Source organism: Camelus bactrianus, chromosome X (genome assembly GCF_048773025.1).
Source record: "Camelus bactrianus isolate YW-2024 breed Bactrian camel chromosome X, ASM4877302v1, whole genome shotgun sequence".
NCBI lineage: Eukaryota > Metazoa > Chordata > Mammalia > Artiodactyla > Camelidae > Camelus > Camelus bactrianus.
The window spans coordinates 82,362,305-82,377,251 of NC_133575.1; the positions used below are offsets into that span (position 1 = coordinate 82,362,305).

Below are 14,947 nucleotides of genomic sequence, written 5' to 3' on the forward strand. Positions count from 1 at the left end.
ATCTCAGGTGTGGAGCTCCGAGCACCTGCTTGCTTACTCTCTGGCAGTCCAGGACCCAGCATATTTGAAGCTGGTGGCTCAGGTTCCACGTAACTAGGCTCAAGTGTCACTAACACTATGTGCAGAGCCAGTCATCGAGCTGTGCTTTGGGACTTGCATACTTACTTCGGACTTTCTTCTCTCTCCCCCCTCCCTTCCCACTAGTTTCCCTTTCCCTCCTTCCTCCCCGGGCGTGCCCACCTCCTCCCTTTGCTCCCACTCTCCGCTTTTTCTCCTTCTTTCCTTCCTCTTCCTTCCTACTGGGCTTCGAGTCTTTCATCCTCCGCGGGCCGCGGGCCCAGAGGCTACCGCTCGGCGGGGGGGAGGAGGAGGAGGAGGCGCGAGTCCGGCGGGACAGGCGCGAGGTGCCGAGCCGCGAAAGCGCGGGGCGCGCGCCGGGCTGGGGACGCGCGCGGGCTGGCCGCGTGGCCGGGCGGCCCGGCCTGGGAGCGGCGCGCGCGCGCGCGTGGCCCGCGAGCCCCTGGCGCGCCCCCGGCGGCCGGGGCCGCAGCGTGCTCGCCCCCGCCGCCAGCTCGCCTCACTTATGGGTCGGAAGCGCTGCGTTGGGGAGACTGTTCCAAGATGGCGGCGGGTTGCTGCGGGGTGAAGAAGCAGAAACTGTCCAGTTCGCCCCCCTCCGGCTCGGGTGGCGGTGGTGGCGCCTCCTCCTCCTCCCACTGCAGCGGAGAGAGCCAGTGCCGAGCCGGGGAACTGGGACTAGGAGGCGCCGGTACGCGGCTCAACGGGCTGGGAGGTCTAGCCGGAGGAGGTAGCGGCAGCGGCTGTACCCTCTCTCCCCCCCAGGGCTGCGGCGGCGGCGGCGGGGGCATCTCCCTGTCGCCACCTCCGAGCTGCGGAGTGGGGACCCTACTTTCTACCCCGGCCGCCGCCACCTCTCCCTCGCCCTCCTTGTCGTCCGCCGCCTCGTCCTCATCGCCCGGCTCCCGGAAGATGGTGGTGTCAGCGGAGATGTGCTGCTTTTGCTTCGATGTGCTCTACTGTCACCTGTACGGATACCAGCAGCCCCGGACCCCCCGGTTCACCAATGAGCCCTAGTGAGTACCGTGCCCTCCGCCGCCCTCTCCCTTGCGCTCGGGATGGGGCTCAGAGTTGAAGCAAAGTACGATTCCGCCTCCCCGCCGGCCGCTGCCCCTGCCCCTGTCGCTGCCCCGGGTTCCTGGAACCACCCGCCCTGAGTAAGGGCACCCCGCGCTTTCTGCCCTCCGAAGCCAGCGCCCCGCACTTGGAGCAGGGTGCTGCTGCTGCAAGAGATGGCTCTCGCTGGCTCCCAGAGGTGTTCACTTTCTCTTTGAGATAACTTCGAGGAGTTTTGACCCTTCTCCTCGCCTCCGCCACCCCGCGTCCCCATCGCCCGGGTTTAGGAGATCTGGATCCCTCCAGGTGTTGATCTGTCCTCACTTGGGTTTCTGTTCCCCTCTGTAAAAGCCCCGCCGGTATTCCCGCCCCCTGTACCTTGCACATGGAGTTACTATCCCATTGCAGCGTGAAAAATAGCAACTATCCAACTTCTGTTCGGCTAGTGATGGAACTTAGCTCAGGAACCTATGAGGTTACCCATCTTTTTCCTTCGGGCTTCCTTGTGTCCTGGGGAGGGAGGAGTTTTTTTTTTTTTTTTTTTTCAAAACACATTTTCCCTTAGTACCTATTTTTATCCAAACATACCCATTAAAATGTGTTTCTAGTGAAGCACACCGCCGGCTCCCTCACATTTAAAGAGTGAGACCTTTTTTTTTCATTCCACCGTCTGGGTAATAGCTCATTCAAAGAGAGCTGTCCCCATAGAGTCACTGTCAGTTTGTACATTAAGCGTGCATTCGCTTTTGTGTCGATTTCACTTTTTAAGAAATCCTTGTCAGGCTCGACGATTCTAGAAGTAGTTAAACAGTGTGTAGGAATTTTTATGGTTTCCTTCGGTTTCGTACTTTTAGTTATTTTACCCTTCACGTGTGTAGTTGAAATTGTTTAAAATCACACTGTTACCGCTAACAGCCAGGTTAATTCTAATCCCTGTCCATTTGGATGTGTGGGAGATGGGGCATATGGTTTGTTGTTGCTGTTTTTTTTTATATGTAAACTGAGTGTAAACTGACTTTTTGAGTTAAATGCTAGACAGAATGTAAAGCCCAAGGAAGGGCAGAATGACAAAGAGGGCAATTGTTTTTATTATGAGTACTTAGCATCAAGAAAAATAATAGAGAAAAATTTCAGTGAAACTTACACTGAAAAGCATCAAACCTTTTTCTAGCTAAGACAAGTGCCCCTTATACCCATATCATAAATACCTGAACTGATGTTCATTTTAAACTGCTTCTTTTCATTTTGTGAGATTAGAGGATTAGACTGGATACATATAAACACTTCTACCTAGACTAAAAATATTCAATTAATATGTAAAATGGAAATTCCAAATAAAGTGTCCTGGAAATTGTAACTTTGTTTTGTTTTTCTTTGGCTTTGATACTTGAAATGTATTTAATTTTGTGTTTTTGCTACTCTTCTGTGGTCTATGCATTTTCTTTCAGACTTGGTTCCTCTTTGAGCATTGGTTCATAAGAAATGCATGAAAGAGCATACAGACTGACACTTTGTCAAATAAACTAAATATCTTGATAAATTTCCTAGTTTTGATTCTAGAAGCTTAAATCCTAAACCCACACCTGTACTTAGCCAATTTAGTTTTTTTTTTTTGGTTAAGAAATAGAATTCATTTCGAAAAAGACTGCCATGTTAAAAAAATCTATGAAATATTAATTAGGTTGAGTCACTTATTTGTGACTTTTCTGCCTTCTCTTGGATGTCTATGATGTATTAAAGCCGGTACGGGGATGATACATAGGTTGGCTCAGCAAAGTAATGGGACTGCAAAAATTCACTCCTGTTTAGTTAGATGAGTTTGGCAAAGGCTGTTTTACTATTCACGCTCCATTGCTCCAAAGCATATGCGAACACACTTTCAGGAGGTGCTATTTTCACACATCTTAAAGTGAGTTTGGGTTAACTGAATGACTGTAACAAGAATTTTAAAAGGAAAGTGAGCTTGACCAGTTCATACAGAAAATGCTTTTGAAAACGTCATTCAACAGTGGCTACTTTGCACATGTATTTAGGTATTGTTTCTTTTCTAATAACCCTAGCCACTGGATTTCTTTTTCATGGAATTAAATAGATAAAGTAAGACACCCTTTGACCACTGTGGATATGTTGAAGTGATGGTGGGTGAATAGTAACTATTATCATTTCACAGGCCTTGACTTGTGTCATGTATTCTACCAAACAGCGAATTTAGAAGAGACACTGAACATGACCAAGGGGAGAATGAAAGTTCACTTAAGTGGAAAGAGGAGTGCATCTTATTTTCATTTATTTTAAAGTTATTTTTTGAGGTGGACTGTGGAAAAATTCAGGAAAATTTCTTAAAAGCAGTGTTAGACTATGAGAGTGAAATAACTATCATCACTTGACAGTGCCTTAGTAACCAGCACCCATTTTCTTTCTGTTTTACATATTTAATAGCAGTGTGTACTTATTAGTGTGGCTCGGTGCTGGGGGCCATAACACATAAATAGACACATTGCTTTTTTTTTCTTTCTCAGAGTTATTAGTATCATGTCTTGAGCGGCGCTGTTTCAGGTCCTGTCTCTTGTCCACTAGAAGACATGCCTTCGACAGTTTCACATTCTCTTGTGGAAAAGCACACCGTTTTCTCCCTTCCCAGGAGGTTTCTGTCAAAATGTCTGTCACTGGTGAAATCTGCCTTTTATAGGTTTAGAAGTTCTCGATTCATCAGTGACCAATCCATTCTGGAAGATTATTAGAAATTTCCAGTGATCTGTCTGTTTCAGGTTGTGGGGTGGGGGGAGGATGTTTCTATATGAGCAGGCTGTGGATACAAATTCTTCACTGTTGCTGCTGTTTCTTGGAGTACCTACCTTATGGCAATAGCAGTAGCCGGCACTTGGGAGGATAGTGGAAACTTGTTTAATGGATGACAGGTGACATTTGTGTTAAAAGTGAGAAATGCATTACTGAATCCTTGGTCTCAGTTGTAGTCACATTTGCCCACAGAACTAAGGTTCAAGACATGATAACAAACAAACAAACATAACTGTAGGTGCATTTTACTGTTCGAAATCAGAGCTCTTGGATTTACACACAGATAGCCATGTTATATAGGAAACCATTTGCTACCATAAAGGGATCCACTGAGCCAGATGTCGAGCCAGTTAGACTGCAGAAACATCATTCTCCACCATGGCTGCACATTCGAATCACTGGGGGATTATTAAAAATATGGATGCCGGGGTCCCAACCCTAGAGATTCTGATTTGATTGGTCTTGGATGGGGCCTGCATCAGGAGTATTAAAAACTCGCCGGGTGATTTTAATGTGCAGCTGAGGGGGAGACCCACTGATTGTATTCGATGAGGCCTTTCTCCTGCGATTCCTATTAATTTGGTCTGGGGTGGTGCCTGGGTACTCAGATTTTATGAGCAACCTGGGTGATTTCTGGTAAACTGCCGGTTTGGGAAACACTTGCAGTGTGGTCTGCAGAAGACATCACCTGGGAACCTGTTTGAAATGTAGGCTCTCAGGCCCCACCTCAGACCTGTTGTATTTGAATCTGCAGTTTAACAAGCTCCCCAGGTGATTCTTATGCACATTAAAGTTTGGGGAGGAGTGGTTCTCGAACTTTAGAGTACATCATAAGCTCCTGTAGTGCTTGTTAAAACACAAATTGCTGGGCCCCATTCCCAGAGTTTCTGATTCAGTCGAACTGGGGTGGGGCCATTAATTTGCATTTCTAACAAGCTCCCTGGTGATGCTGCTGCTACAGTTCCCAGGGCCACACGTTGAGACCCACTGGGTTAGAGTGGTAAGGACCCATGTTAAAGTACTTGAGCAACTATAAGGGAACCTCAGTTTTCACTGCCAGTTTCCAATATAAAACTTCCTGTGTCCATGTCACCATCCTTGATCATGTTCTTTCTAACTTAGCACCAGGGAGATTGAATGCTGCCAAGACCATAATGAGAGTCTGAGGTTCTTGGGATGGTTTCTGTCCGAGGTGGGCTGGGGGAAGGGGGGGCAGAAAAACCCCACCTAGAAACCTGCGGTAGGATTTATAGGTCTTTTTTCAGAAATTGTTAACTGTGAGGGGCACATTTTAGGAAGTAAAAGCAGCACAAATACGATATTTTAAAGTGAGTTGTATTGATTTTAATAAGTAAAGCCCCCTTCTGTTCCCATAGAAAATGCTTTGATGATTAGCTCACTAAATAACATGTTGTGATAAGATTTTAAAAGCTTTTACTTACACTTATGCTTGCTGGATTGCATTTTAAGAATTTTCCTCATTAACAAAGAAATATAAAAGGGACCTGCTAAGGCACTGGGATTGTTCGGTCTTATATCTTTAATGCTGTGTTGCATGTCACATCCCATGAACTTTTTATTTTAATCTTCTTACCACCTTTGAAGTTAATGCAGTACTACATTTTGTATAGACCATAGCACAGAAAAGATACTTTACTGTTAAACATCAATAAGTGTGGTTTTCCATTGCAGTGAACAGAATGTAGTTTTTAAAAAATCCACTTCTGGACGTGCAGATTTTGAGAGACTAATCCGGTGTTTGAACTGTTAACTCTTTCTTGTCTTGTCACAGTAGACAAATTACTGTTCTTTGGGCATGCTTGGGAGAGATTGGGTTGCTTTAGGGAGGTGAGAGGCACTTCGTTTCACCAGAACAGTAACAGTTCTATCCCATATTAGTGAAAAAAAAAAAGATGATTTGATAATGCAGCTCAGGTGAAAGTGATGTTAAATCAGCATTTTAAACACAAACTATTATATTTCTGTTATGTCTTTTTTCTGATGAAGACTGACCTGAGTAGCTGGAAGGTGTATCTGTTTCTCGCAGGTGATGCTACTGAGTCATTACAGATTTCCTTATCCATGCTAGCAGAATGGTTGTAATATATAGTTCTTATAAAAATTTGTCTGAAAAATTGCTGAGCATTTTTGAAGGTATTATATGGGTTGTTTTTCAACAATGTTGATTTCCTTTGGAAGGCAATCTGGTGTCCTGTCTTACTGATGGAAAAGAAAGCAGGCATGCTCCCAGTTGTCATTTATGCTGTAAACACCATCAAGGCTGAAATGGTAGGATGTAGAAATATAAATTACAAAATTATTTTTATATCCGTGCATAAAGGTGTATGTAGGGCAAGGTATATTTAGTTAGAAAGGAAAACTTGATGCTTATTTTACCTTCTCCCCCATAAGGCCAATGGGAGAGATAATCTAGCTCATAATTTTTCTTGCTTTTGAGTTGTGTTTGTGCTGTGTTGAGGTCCCAGTTAGTGGGGTAGCAACCAAGAAGGAATCTCTGCTGGGGTCTCTCAGTCCAATAGGAAGAAAGACCACTACTGAGAAAGAGAAAAACGCTGTTAGCCCATGCATAAGTTAATTTTTTCTAAGTATGTGTTTCTCATTCACATTGTTTTCTTTAAAAGACTGTACACTTTTTGAAATTGTATTTGCGTTAAAACTCTGTAACCTATTACTGCGATTTATTATGATTTGGAAGTCAGTTGTGCTTCCCACTAACAGACCATCTTTTTGCGAGTGTATGTGTGTGAAACACTAAAACTTGTGCAATGAGATTAGTCAGAGTTCCCTATTTCAATAGGCATTATTCTGTTCTCTTGATGTCACACATGCTTGCCTGTTTTAAAGCAACACAATGACCAGGGCTTTTACATTTAAATTTTCTTAAATAGTCTCCCCCCACCCCCAACTTGTGTAATAATGTCTCTTTTTGATACTGTTCTGAATCAATTAAGCTAAGTGAGTGAGGACCAGCAGTAAAAGCCAGGGGCTGCCAAGAATGGACGTTCAATGTGTAAGCTGTCTTTCCACAATCAGTAATTGGGCAGTTGCTCACTGGACACTGGAGACTGTGTGGGAAGCCAGTGGTTGTGTAGGTGGGAAGAGTAGATTCCCAGCAGTAAACTTATTTAGAGTTGAGCTTCTGTAGTTACAGTGTTCCTAAGAGCAAAAACGAGCCACAAGCTGATGTAGTAGAAAGAAAAGTGCCCAAAGGAAGAAGTATGGTGTAATAATGTAATTGGTTGGGTGGGGCATATTTTAGGTTTGGTCCAACTAGAAGTGGCATCTTTTCTATCAAGTGTGGGTGTATTTTCTACTGCTCTTAACGTATCATACTTTCAAACTTGCTCAACCTTAAAAATGTTAGTGTTGAATAGCTGAGTGGAAATTATATGTCACTGGGGGAAAATTTTTCTTTTCTTTTCTCTCTCTCTCTTTCTCTCTTTCTCTCTTTTTTTTTTAGCATATGCATTATGCTGAGTTCCGTGGTTGGAAACCAGAGAAATAGAAGAGATAGTTCTATTCTTACAGAGCTCACAGTCTTGTTCAAGATATGATACAGATATCAAAGTCACTTAAAATGCTTACAAAGTAATATATACATGATTGTAGATGAATGAGATACATGAAAAATAATGTGCATAAGCATAGTAGTGACATTGAATAAAGGAGTGGTCAGGAGCAAGGCTTTGGGAGAGGACAATCTATGAGCCAAGTTTTTAAATGACAGAAGGACAGAGATTATTGGTAAGAGTCTGTATGACCAGTAGATCTTGAAGTCTTACTTGGTTGTTCTCAAACCGGTTGCTGTCACTGCCACACCCCTTGCCACAGCACTTGGGGATTCCCAGCAGCTGTCTTCAGTCACCAACTTGCACACTCAGCAGTCTCCACACCACTCCCCTTGCTCTGGTCCCTAAGACCATAAAACCTCAAGGAAGTGAAAAATAGCCTTTTGTCTTGGGAACTCTCTGGGGATGCTGGAGAAGAACGTTGGATCTGATTATAGTTTCTTGTATTGGAAAGGGAACAGAATTGGCAGCAGAGTCCTCTAGAATGTAGGATGAACTGGAAGGAGAAGAGTCTGAAGGCAAGGGAGACCAGCTAGGCTTAAGGTTGACCACACACACACACACACACACACACACACACAAACACACACACACACACACACACACACACACACACACGAGGGGCAGAGCTTGTGAATATAGGAATGTTGAAAAATCAAGAAGTGGAAGACGTTATCAGCCTATGCAGGGACTTGCACTTTAGGGCCAGCTTTTGTGTGGGAGTGGAAATATTGCAGCTCACCTGTTTTTTGGCTTCCATCACTGCTTCTTCTTTTCTTGGCTCTGTGCCTAGCTATTCTTGTGCTTGGGAAAAGTTTGTTCAACAGCTCTGTTGGAATGGCTATGAAATTTGATCACAAGCGTGAGAACCTCCCCCTCCCCTTCTTCACCTATTACCAACTGTATCTAATTTGAAAGAAAAGAGGAGAAGACATGTTGGCTTATCGAATTTGGATCAAGTATGAAGATAGCTGAGATAGCTTTTGGATGAGGACCTGAAATTAGGCAATTGCATATGAATAAAGAGGCAATGCAGAAAAAGACAATTTACCAAATTCCCACTGCTAGGGTAAATGAAAGTAAGAGAGGCTTTCAACATAATTCAGAGTTTATAAGTCTGAAGAACCAGGAGGATGGTGATGCCACTATAAAACATGGTTGAGGAGGGTGGGAAGAAAGAAATATTTGGTCAGGTGAAATCAGATTTCTTAATATGTATATTTCAAGTGTTGGAGTTATCAACTGTCACTTCTTTTTTAATTAACAGAACCACAGAGCAGCAGCAGAGCTATTGTGATGATTTGGTCAGTCTTTTGGGATCTCTCCAGCCTCCCTCTGTCCCCAACTGTGACTTTGAACTACTGAAGATAGTAGAGATCAGTGACAGTTCTCAGCTTTGCATTGCTAGTCAAAATACCTGACAGAATGTTGGATTTCCCTAATGTAGGTTTTCTCAGTCTTCAAGCTTATCAACTTGTAAAGCAGTCAATGATTCTTCTATTTCTCTATGTGTGTTATCATAGCACAGCTTTCAACAAAATAGAGCCTCATGGAGGACCACCTCAGGAACTTGTAGTTTCAGACTTTGGATTAAAGGAAATTTCTGAAGGACTAAAAGTACTATCTGATACTAGATTCTGAGTCCTATGTCCTCAAGCTTGGAAAGTAAAGAATGAAGCTGGATTTGTTTTGCAGCTTTACTTGGCAGTGAAAGGAAGATGTTATCAGGGGACAGGATCAGCCATATTGCTTTATGATCTTTGGGATCTTCAGTGGATGGGCAAATGTGAAAAGTTCTGCTTGAGTCCAGGCCTACTAATAACTAGTTTTTAAAATAAGGTCTGTGATAGTCTTGATGATTCTAGCCTCTCCCCTATCTGTTTCATTTTACAGATAATCCACACTGTGACCCAAAGCCACATGCAGTGCTGGGAGAGCACAGTTGACTGTATTATGCAATATCCTGCCAGAAGATGCTGACCAGCTCTCTAGTAATGGAAAGTAGTGAGACTGACTTAACTGCCTATATAGCTCGCCTTGCCATTCTGTACACTTTCTGTAAGCATATGACACACAATTCTAGGAACATATCTTAACTGAGATCTCAGATTGCTGCAAGGTGGTGACAGCAGATTCTCTGCTTTGCTTCAGGCACTGGTGGATCTTTGAGTCATTCTCATAGAATAGGATCTATGAAAAATTGGCTTTGATGCTGTCAGCCTAAGGGCCACAGCACTGTGTCTACCTCAAGGAAATGCTCAGGTGCTCGTCACATTGGTGTGCTTCTCTGTGTCATGATTATCGTTTATGTAGCCACATGGTTAAGTATAGGTGGTTTGGGGTGCAGATACGTTATATAGCTGGTAAACCTTGGACCCCAGTACATACCTCATTGTAGTAAGACAAATACCCTTTGTATGCTGATTTTGAACAACAGTGAGGTAAGTGTTTAGATGTTGGGTGCTTTTTAAACTTTTTTTGTTACATGGTAAGTAGAAGATGGTGTTGGTGATTCACTCACTAGAGAAGAATCTCATGAAGTCTTCTGGCCTTTTTTCCATGTTAGAGTATTGCTCTCAATGCGTTTCAAGTAGTTCTCCATCATTAAAACAAGCAGAAACTCCCACACTTGTTTTGCCTTACAGACAGAAAAAAACTTGCCTTAGCTTGGCCAGGTACTTGATTTTGTGGAATAGCTCTTTGCTGGTAGGAGTAGGGGCCAGGCAGTCAGTGGTTAAAAAGTTTTGTTCAGTTCATGGATCCATCTACCCTACAGTCTTGTCAATTCAAAAAAAAAAAAAAACACCCTCACAAGAACAAATGGGAATGATACTGCTTCTATTTCTCTGACACTAATGAGGTGATATGTGGTTTGTGGTATATTTTACTCCACAAACTCCTCTAACCATTGCCCTGTTTGGCAAGCTGTTTTGCAGAAACCTACCCTTCCCCTCTGGAAGCATGGCTCCGTGGAGAAAGGGAGTCACATAGGGCCACAGGCAGGAATAGGGGGGCGGGGGAATCAGGGGAGAAGACAAATGAGATTGTAGTCAGGTGAGGTGAAGCCTGGATTCAGGGCAGATTAAAGAGACTGCATGGTCTGGAGTAGGGATGCTGCAAGAGGCGTGTTTTACGGGATGCAAACCTTGGTGTCCCTCCTTTCGAACCAATGGCCATGGCACTCTTGTTACAAAGAAATTATTCCTTTTGGAAAGAAATGCACAGCATGAAGTTTAATAACATAAGAGGACTTGTATATGCGTCCCCTGAATGCTTCCTAGAGGCCACGTTGAAAGCCATTCATATCGTGTCCTCAGAAGGAGGCCTCTAGGTAAGTTTGGGAGCTATGGGACAAGTAGCTCAAGTATACCCCAAATGGATAGATGTAGCCACTCCCTGGTCATTATCCTTTTCTTTTCTTTGACTTGTCTTTGAACATGGTTATAAATCCTTAAGTATTCAGATGTATCTTATTTTTAGGCCTGTGTACTTAGGTATTAGCCTCTACTTAGCTGTACGAAGTTTCTTTTATATAGCTTGCTCACAGTTATTCTCCATAACAAAGATTATGGAACAGATGCTATTAAAGGATAGACCCAGCTATAATTTCTGATTGCACAACACAGTCCTAGGAAGGTATCCTACTGAGCGTACTTGTCTCTTCCATACCTTGTCTTCAGCATCTCCTAATAGGACCCACTATGGTCCATTTAATTTGCAAATTACATTCTCAGAGATAACTGGACCATCTGCTATTTTTGGTTAATGAGTTTCTCTTCAGTTGTATAGAGGCATACTGATTTTAGCAAGTTTATTTATTTTTATTGCGGTAAAAAACACATAACATGAGATCGACCCTGTTAACACATTTTTAAGAGTACATTATTGTTAACTATAAGCTCATGTTTAGCTTATTTTTAAAAGGCACGTAATAGTGGCTCTACCTAAAGCAGCTATGTTTTCATAGGAATGTTGGCAATCTTTTAAAAATTAATCTTACCAGCCCACATTAGTGATGCACAAAGCCCATTTACAGGAGAGTCTAATTTAGGGTTTGAGGTATTATTTATTTTTCCAAACTTACCGAAAATTATGAATAAACTAGATTAACAGCATGAGAGGCAGAAATAACCATTTTTAAAAAAAATTTTTTTGAACTAGTAGCATTTCAGTTACTATTTGACCTGGCATTTATCATTTGCTTTATTAGTATCCTTAATACTGACTACCTGTATTTGAACAGAACTTGATTTTCTAGCTTTCCTTTTAGATTTTGATTCTCATCCTGTGTTCTTCAGGGCTTTCTAATGAATTTGCTAATAATATATAAGGAAACGTCTTTGACAGGTAGGAACTTTGCCTTTGTTCACTCGCTTTTAAAGATGGAAGGAGGGACCAAGGCATTAAAGGAGAACATTAGTTTTGACACTTAAACCTGATACTTCTGAGAAAGTGTGCTTTCTAGGGAGATGGAAAATTGGAGGACACCTTTCCTTATGGGATATTATAAGTAAGGCCTTTCAGTACATATGTGTATGTATAAACTAGTTAACCACTTCCTGGAATTGCTTCTTATCGTGTACATGCTTGTTTCTAATGGAAACTGACATCTAAATGTGGTAGTGGCATCTGTGAAGTAATAGACAGGGTCAAGTCATGGGTCTTGAAAGTGGTTTATTTGCCCTGTTGTCTACACAACCAGTATGAGGTTCTTTGTCATTAACAGAGGTGCAGACATTTTAAAAATATTATCACTGAATTGTGATGTATTCATTTGGACTTTGGAGCAGTTTCTAACTTCTTCCATTTAGAGATGCCACAGTTCTAAAGGAGAAAATAGAATTTCCACAACAATTATCCCTTTGCTTATAGACATTATAAAATGAATATCCGTTCAAGCTTCAAGAGATATTTGTCAGCATTATCTTAAGACAATGTGTTTTACATCAAAACCTAGCTCTTATTCTAAGCTAGTACTGCTCTTCATATTATGGTTAATTTTAATATTTCAGTTCAACAAGTAATATAACTTTTGTGGGTGGAACACTGTGGTAGGCTCCTTTCTGGGTATAGGTGAGAGGACTACAATATGCACATAAGCCATACTTCCTACCTTTAAAAAGCTTGCAGTCATATTGAGGAGACAAGATTCAGGAAACAAATAATGAGGTCACATATGATTTAATGGCTGAGCGAGTGATGGAGCAATGAGGTCTGTAGGAGTTTAAACAAAGACTAATGTGGGCTGGAGTTATACGGGAGGGCTTCATGGACAATGTAGGATTCAGACTGCGTAGTCCTTTTTCATAGATAGATCAAGCATTCTAAATGGGGGAACAACTTGAAGATACAGAGGTCAGAATGTGCATTATACAGTAGTCAATGGATACCACAAAGGTAGATTGAAGTGGGGGAGATCATAGCAAGAAAGGGGACCCATCAGGAGACTATTGCTGTAATTCAGACATTGGGAAATGAAGGCCTGCCAGTTGACAGTTTTAAACTATTAATGGCTTGTGAATTGCCTCTTTCTTGGTAAAGTTTCCCTTTTGTCCAGTTAATTATGCCCCAGCAGCTTCTTTAATGTCATAAATGTCATGAAGCCTGGAGAATAGCCTGAGAAATAACACAAGTAGAAGTCTACTGTGTAGACAAAGTGCTTTCATTCATCCGTAGACATTCAGTATAAGTCAGTTAGATTAACACTGGTTATGTCACCCTTTGCCTGAGTGCCTTCCATGGTTTGGTGTTCTTTTTTTCTTCTAAACTTCTTTATCTCAAACATGAAGTTGGGAAAATTGAATAGCTAGAAAGCTTATATAATTGAAAAAATAAACTACACTAATTATTACAGAATTAAGTGGCTTTAAACCACTTTTTTCTCCCTAAATTAATGAAGAAATTTTAAATGGATATTGCAAATGTAACCCACATAAGGTAGGTACTTGGAATTATAATAATTATAGGAGAATTGTGTACTAATTATTGAATGATGTTATTTATTAAGTTAGCTTTAGATTAGTCTAATAAGTGTATTCCTTATGGTTCTTAACATGCCCTATTCAAGAGTGCTACAACTCTTAAGATGCAAACTATGTAAACAAAATCTTTAAAGGTTTTATAGTATTATTTAGAAACAAAATTCTAAAATAGCTCCCTGAGTCACAATAGAACGGCATATTTTAATTTTATATTGAACAATTGTCCCTTGAAGAAAAAAAAGAGTAAAATTCTCAGTCTCAGTCTTTTGTTGATGATTTGTCTTTAATTATGTTAAGACATAAGTTTAGAACCCCAAAATTCTTCTTCAGTGACCACTGTGAAATTTTATTTTACTTTATTAACTCGCTTATTTTATTCTCTGAAATATGTTGGTTTCAGAATATAAGGAAATTATTTCGCAACTATGAGACTGATCTCTGACAGGTTTTAGCCACATAAGCACGACAGTCATGCCAGCATACTCAGGAAATAAAAAACAACGCTAGCACAGTGCTCATTAACAGTGTTCTCTATGTAGTCTGTTTATGTTTATAAGTAAATGAGCTCTCCCTGATGGCATAGCCTTGAATTATGAATCATCTGTAATTTGAATTATATATTCCTACAGTAAGGTGAATAAATACCGAATGTTAAAAGAAAATAGGGATAGTGAAATATTTTCGAATCAACATTTTTGAAGAAGAGATGGATTTTGACCTATGTAGGTGATCATAGACCCTGCCGCATGATAGGGTAGGAGGCCAGATGGAATCCAGTAGTTCTTAGGACAGAACACACAAGGTCCCTGATCACTTTCAATATGCTTAAAATCTTTATTAACAAAGGTGAATGCCCTCGTCAGGCAAAGGAGAGAGAATTTTGTTTATACAGGGTTGAACCACTTAGATGCCAATTTCATTTTTTACAAATTTCAAACAATAGGCATGTTAAATAGGCAGTGGCTTCCATAGCGTAGAGCACAATCAAGGAAAAAAGTCACTGGTTTTCCGTTTTGGCTGTAGCAAGAGAACAAGCAAATCCCATTTTAAAGTGAAAAGATGGGTGTGGGTCCAAAGGGTCCTGGTTCCTGCCTCCAATGGGCTGCTCTTAGAAAGAACCTCTGCTGTGTTTATTTCACTTCGATCTAGAGAAATTCAGGTCAGTTTTTGCAGAAGAGGAGTGTTTTAGTCTTGAAGCTTTCTTTCACTTTCATGAAGAGTTATAATTAATTGTCATCCCATAATAACCATTCATTAACCCTTTGTTAACTTAAATAACTTGCACCAGCCCAGCAGGGTCACTGGTGCTTTCCTGTTCTCTGAATTGTTGTTATATTTATTTGAATACTTTTGACTCCCAATCTGTCCCACCCCAAAATTGAAGCACAAATCCAGGAAGGTCCTTCTCTTCCTCTTCCTCAGCATAGTTTTTCTGTGGAGCTT

General features: G+C 41.4%; 1 protein-coding gene across 1 annotated transcript in view; it reads left to right on the plus strand.

Annotated features, from left to right (window-relative positions):
* The first annotated feature begins 560 nt into the window (after positions 1-560).
* AMMECR1 (AMMECR nuclear protein 1) overlaps positions 561-14,947 on the plus strand; it is a 102,712-nt gene continuing 88,325 nt past the window's right edge. The window contains exon 1 of the mRNA XM_010963664.3: positions 561-1,094. Coding sequence (XP_010961966.2) covers positions 622-1,094 — 473 coding nt within the window. The 5' untranslated portion in view covers positions 561-621. The remainder of the gene's footprint in view (positions 1,095-14,947) is intronic.